The sequence below is a fragment of the Lepeophtheirus salmonis genome, chromosome 6, assembly GCF_016086655.4.
Source record: "Lepeophtheirus salmonis chromosome 6, UVic_Lsal_1.4, whole genome shotgun sequence".
NCBI classification, from domain to species: Eukaryota; Metazoa; Arthropoda; class Copepoda; order Siphonostomatoida; family Caligidae; genus Lepeophtheirus; species Lepeophtheirus salmonis.
In genome coordinates this window covers 30,835,426-30,841,708 of record NC_052136.2, presented here as the reverse complement: position 1 = coordinate 30,841,708, position 6,283 = coordinate 30,835,426, and the positions used below count along the sequence as shown (strand labels likewise).

Sequence of the window (6,283 nt, the reverse complement as noted above, 5' to 3'; positions counted from 1 at the left end):
TTGTCTTTGTAATAAGGCAATAAATACAAACATAACCTATTTCTACATAGTTAAATAATTTATTTTATTATGCAAATGATAATTTCAAAGGAAATCAATGACGTCACAAGTGAAGGATATCCTTTCCTTGAAGGTCTGACAAATGGACTGGACCACAGTTTTTGATCCTAAATGACAATACTTGGAACACATTTTACACAACAGCGTCATCTTAGATAATATATCGTTTTGGATACATTAATTGAGATTAGATTATTTTGGAGATTATTTTCTGTGTTTAAAATAAATTGATAGGAATTTATTTATCATCCTTATTATTGATAAATCTATTCATCAGAATAAGATCCTAAAAATCATAACGATTAAATAAGTTTACATATTATCACTTTATATATTGTGATATAATTTATTTTACTCTTTGAAAGTAAGAAGTATTCTTATGACATTTTGCTAAACTATTGCAAAGAAAATCAATTGCTAAGTTTTAACCAAGTCAATTCCTGTCAATTAACTAATAATTTCTTTTTTTTTATCCTACAGTGAGTATTGAATGTAACTGAAACTGATAGTGAATCCATAAAAGGTCGATACTCGATATTATACGTCTACTAGTCTCCGACACATATATCAATCATGTATCAATATAATGAATGATTCATCAGATAAAATTCAATAGAATATATTTTCATCAATCGAAGGAATCAAATCCAGATACATAGTGAAACAGTTTATTTTTACAAAGCTAATTTTCATAATCAAAATTCTTGATGAATGACTTATAAATCCTGGACATTTTTTGCCAGTTCTTCAGGACTATAGCACCATGTCTTTTCAATGAACTTGGAGACCTGCTTGGGGTTATTTTTCGTGTGAACACATACTTCCTTAGGTACTTGGATACAGTTTTTTGTAGGAACAAGTCTAATAAAATAAGATGAGGGTATTATTTTTGACATAACATACAAATATATCCTTACTTTGGGATGAGAGAGGACTCCAAGCGACAATTTTCTTCTGGTTGAAGATCGCATTCCTCTTCAGGGATATTTTGGACTATAGTTCTTGTCTCTTCATGACAGATTTCCTTTCCTGGTCTGGTTTTACAATTGTCGGGACGACATATTTTTCTAGGGACTTTTTTACATTCGCTTTGTGGGTGGATCTTTTGCACATTCTTTTCTACCAAGGTACACTTTTGAACGGGCCATGTTTCGCAATTTTGTTTCGTAGCATAGGGTTTTTTTGGAGGTGCAAAATTGTCCCCTCGAATGGGTTCTTCGCCTGGACTGGGTTCTTCACCTGGAATGTGAATAAGCTGAACAGCCTCATTGGTACATCTGATCTCATCAACCGTTTCACAAACAGGCTCTTCTTGTGTGAGCTCATAAGTCTTGTAAGTGGTCTCACAGTGGTCTTCGTATTCTGTGGTACATATCTCAGGTCCTTCAGTATCTTCACAATCTTGGATGATTGGAGTGTTGCAAATCCTTACTTTTTCAGGATGTGTCTAAAGAATACCCCAGGAAATGATTGAATTGAAATACATACTTTTAAAAAATTAGACTTACGACAGGTTTAAATATGATGTGGCAGTTTTTCTTGAAATTAGTATCACATTTCTTTTCACTTGCAGAGGAATAGTCAGTAATATAAGTCAAATGACATTTATCCTTGATGGTATGTTGACAATCCATCCCTCTATCGTATTCAATTTCCTTGACTTCGATAAGTTTTTTAATACACTTTTTACCTTCTCCGTTGTCTTCTCCAGGTAATTGACTTTCATCAATAGTGATGGCTCTCGTCAAATCTGAAAGTGCTTCAGGCAATGCTCTTTTGTTTCGCAAGATTTCCTTTGATCCATCTCCAGCTAGAAATTCTATGTCCTCTTCCTCGGGGACATTCTTGATTATGTTTGCATTTGTGAATCCAAAGACTAAAAAGGCCTATGTGTATAAATAAGTAATGATTTTGTTTTAGTTTGATCAAACAGGAGAGAAGAGGCAACTCTTACTGATAAAAGAAAGATTTTCAGAGACATATCTGTAAGGATAAAGTGTTTTCTATACTGAATCTATTCAAGTTGATGTTTGCAGCACTAATGATGTTCACTTTGATTTCATACAGGGCTTATATACCAACTGGATGAAGAGATAAATAACAATTCAAAAGATAATTGGAGCAGATGAGAGATTGAAGGACATTTTTATTTCAAAATTTGGTTTGAGGGAATCAAAATAGTAGGTATCTACAACATACTTGTAATACATAGAGTCATGATTGCTACATTCCATTTATTAATAATTATTTGTCAATATGTGGATCAAGAAAGATCCACAATTTATCTGCAATATGATTGCCCTAATTATTTATATTTTAATTAAAGTAATAACTATTATATTTAGTGTTCTATCGTGTCCACCCCAGTCTTATTAGCCTTGGGAACTGGTTCAGGAATACTTTTGTTCCCTTTTTGACTTAACTAATCTTTGATAAGTTGTACCCGAATTATATCTTACTAAACTAAACTTCTCCAACCATGAAATAACCTTTAAGTCAATTTGTGAATGACAGAATTCAACAACATTTTACTTTTTCACAAAGCTTTTAAGTTTCATATCTAATACATGACAAGTTCTAAAATAATTATTCTCTCTGATTATGTATTATAAATATTTAAAAATAAATATAAATAGGTAAACTATGGAGTTTTATAAATCAATATATATCAATTTCGAATTTCAGGACTGAAATTTGAGCAAATTCTACTTTAATTTCATAAAAAAATAGTTAATATTTCTGCTGAACTAAACTTTTTGGAAGCTAAATACATCTTTTATATATGTAAAATTATTTTTTTAAGCCTCAAATAAACTCCCTTGACTTAAAATCATATGAAAAACAATTACTTTATTCCCTTCCATACTTTTTACCTTTAAATTTTTTTCTTTTCCAGAATTGGATGATTATATATGAAATACATTACCAATTTTTAAATCAATATAACATTTTTCTAATTATTTTATTGTGGATTATTAATTTTTTTCTTAATCAAAAACTTATAAAAAGTGTTAAATACTAACAAATTTGAAATACAAAATTCGCTATAAAAAACTAATTAAAGATACATGATAAAAATATCGAATACTACTAGAAAGATACATTGTAATAAAGTAAGATTTTTTTGGGTAGACTTGTGGCATGCTTTTCAAATGCCCATACACATCAGAACCAGGGTTGCGGAGTCGGTACCTAAAATGCCCGACTCTAACTCTTCGACTTCTAGTCCAACATGCATTATTATTTTTAAATAATATGTTTTATAGCAAATATAAGTACTATTGATTCATTTGAGTCCTTAAATATAGATTCAATTTATAGCTATACATAGGTAATTTTAAGTTATATGTAGTAAATAAATGTACTATGTAAAAAGAAAATATTTTGAATATAAGACATTTAACTTGATGAACAAGAAATAAAATTTATCAAAATCTTTCTATTGCTAATACATTCATAAATTTCGGAAAATAATTTATGTATTTGTAACCAAGGAACGACAATACACACAACATCTCACTGCAATGTTACACTTTTCTCTGATGGCATTGACTATTCACAAGACTAAGTAATGAACTAGCACGGCTAGTGGCTGTGCTCCACCCAACATAATAATTTAGACTTTAGAAGTGTTTGGAAATTGTGATTGTATGGACTATAGAGCACTTAAAAATTAGCTAATTTAGTAAGGTTAATAAATTAATTGTGTTTAACACCTATAATTTATAACCATTTAGAAAATAACTTTCCCAATACTCAATATAAGCCTTAGATTATAAATAATTTTATTTACAAAAATTATAATAGTTTTTGTAGCCGGAGTCGAAATTGATAAAAATTTTCCAACTCTACCAAAAATCAGAAGTAGTGAAATAGAAAATTTGTCTAAACTTTTTACAGAAGGAAATAAAACAAATTTTAATAATTAAAAAAACTTTTTCTTAAATTTCCTAATGATGATACACATTAAAGGTACAGTTTTGCAAATCATATCAAGTAGGTGACGTCCCTCATTGTCCATACACTGAAAATACCAAGCTCCGGTATTTTAATACCCATTTTTTTTTCAAATTTTTGTTTATCTTTAAATAAATTTTCATTAAGATTCTTTAAAGTTATAATTGTGTTTTTATTGTTTTTAAAATATGTTTTATTTTATAATTATGTATGATTAGTTGTTTAGATTATTGGCTAATATCTATTCTACAAGGGTATAAAAATGTTGGTGTTTCTAAGATAAATCCGGTTCCAATTACCCAGTTGGAGCAAATTTAGAATTCTTGCATCAAATCAGATCTGATGGCATCAATTGTTGTTTTGTAGCATGATCTGGAGTTATCCACATACAGAGAATTTAAAAAAATAATAATTATGAAAATGAACTGGAAAAAATGTCTTTTGTTTATTAGAAATTTAAGCAATGCACTGTTTTTCAATAATTGCACTAATTAAGATTCAGGAGCTAAATTGCAATTATTTAGATTGTCATGCATTATAAAGAAGTAAGTTATGTTGCTACACCCTGTATAAAGGACAGTTTATCAGGGAACATATTTATTTAATGGCGTAGTGTCCGTGCAGTTAGCAGTTGTAATATCACTTTAGTAAAGTAGCATTTTAAATGGAGCATACCCCGGGTAATGCCATAGTACTGGGGGTACTGAACAGCACTAATACCTACATACTTTATTATATACTTAATTCATAATAATGCAAAATAAATATGACGTATACTTGATCCATATTATAGGAATAAAGGAATGAAATAGGTAGAAAATGAAAAATCATTTTCTTCGGTTGTTTGCCGTTCCCATATCTACTTTTCATCTGGCATAATATATATTCAATTTATTCATTCCTCATTATACATAACTAGAATGAAAGAAAAAAACATTACAGCAAAGTAATTCTAGCATATCATTCAAAGAGCACATAAAATGTTGAGTTATTATATTTTTACAACACACATAATAAAGTTTCTTAGGAGTGGAAAGTAAAGTAACCCATTTATTTTTTTAATAGTACTCCGTGGACCTATCATTGTGAATATTCACGTTTGTATTATAAATGATTATAACTACAATAAAGAATTAACTTTCTGTCTATCAAGGTATTTACTAAATTGGAGAAACAAGTTGCATTGCTATGGGGGCATTTGATAGAGCAGTGTTTTTAAACTTTTTAGCGCTGAAAAGCTATAATACCTTCATACAATCTATAAAAAAAAGAGTTTAGTTTATTTCTTTTATTCAAGAAATATTTTTAAATAATTTTTTCATATAAAAAACATGGTGTACTTCCGTCCTCGTTGTCACGGGGCTTGCCTCCACCGTCCTTGTACTCCGCACAAATTTTTCCCTAACTGATTTTAAAGAATAACATGCCCACCAAGCTAACATTATATTGGTATATAGTGCCTTATATGCAAGTAGAAAGCAGCGCAATGTCGACAATGACACAACATTTTCAGCTATATGCCAGCGTTATTTTGCTATGATTTGATTCTTATTTGTAGTATTACTTTTCTATAATTTCAATTTTAAACAAATACTTAATTTGCTCAACATTTGAAAGCCAGCCTAGAGTTAGTTGTTTTTTACTCCGCATTCTAACGCTTTTATGTAAATACCAATAAGCTAGCTTTCTAAAGCTTAGTATACTTTACCTAGTTATATGTATACTAAAGTTGAGTAGTGAAATGTTTGAGGGGAATTTTTTTACTCCTCCTTAACTGTGAGTCAAAATAATCCAAGAAAATGTAGTTATTTATTTAGATCTAATGGCTCCCTTCCCATTAATAAAATACTCGGTTTTGTTACAAATATGTAATGTCATAAAAAGGATGTCCGGATCCGTACTTTTACCAGTAAGGAGAAAAAATGTTTTAATGAGTAGATATTTGTAAAACAAAAGACTAACTAAGTAATTGAGTGAATGAGAGATGTTAAGTTAACGGACTGATCATTGTATCCAATTTCCTTTCTAACTCTTATATCACGTACTTTTATCTATAATATGGATCAAGTATACGTCATATTTCTTTTGCATGATTATGAATTAAGTATAATAACGTATGTAGGTATTAGTGCTGTTCAGTGCCCCGAGTACTATGGCATTACCCGGGGTAAACTCCATTTAAAATGCTACTTTACTAAAGTGATATTACAACTACTAACTGCACGGACACTACACCATTAAATAAATATGTTCCCTTTTGTTAAAA

At 29.7% G+C, this 6,283-nt stretch overlaps 1 protein-coding gene across 1 annotated transcript; it reads right to left on the bottom strand.

Moving 5' to 3' along the window:
* Positions 1–663: 663 nt before the first annotated feature.
* On the bottom strand, positions 664–2,117 carry LOC121120726 (uncharacterized). Its single transcript, XM_040715582.2, has 4 exons — positions 2,015–2,117; positions 1,569–1,946; positions 978–1,507; positions 664–921 (listed from the first exon to the last, which is right to left on the bottom strand). Exons 1-4 carry the CDS (start codon positions 2,039–2,041, stop codon positions 777–779), a joined length of 1,080 nt encoding a protein of 359 aa, XP_040571516.1. The 5' UTR covers positions 2,042–2,117; the 3' UTR covers positions 664–776.
* Positions 2,118–6,283: the final 4,166 nt, after the last annotated feature.

Bases quoted from the DNA above. Each gene is read 5' to 3' on its own strand.
- LOC121120726 (XM_040715582.2), bottom strand. From the start codon at position 2,041: ATGTCTCTGAAAATCTTTCTTTTATCA. The intron at 1,947-2,014 runs GTAAGAGTTGCC...TTATACACATAG, and splicing joins TGAAAATCTTTCTTTTATCA to GCCTTTTTAGTCTTTGGATT. The intron at 1,508-1,568 runs GTAAGTCTAATT...GGTATTCTTTAG, and splicing joins ACATCATATTTAAACCTGTC to ACACATCCTGAAAAAGTAAG.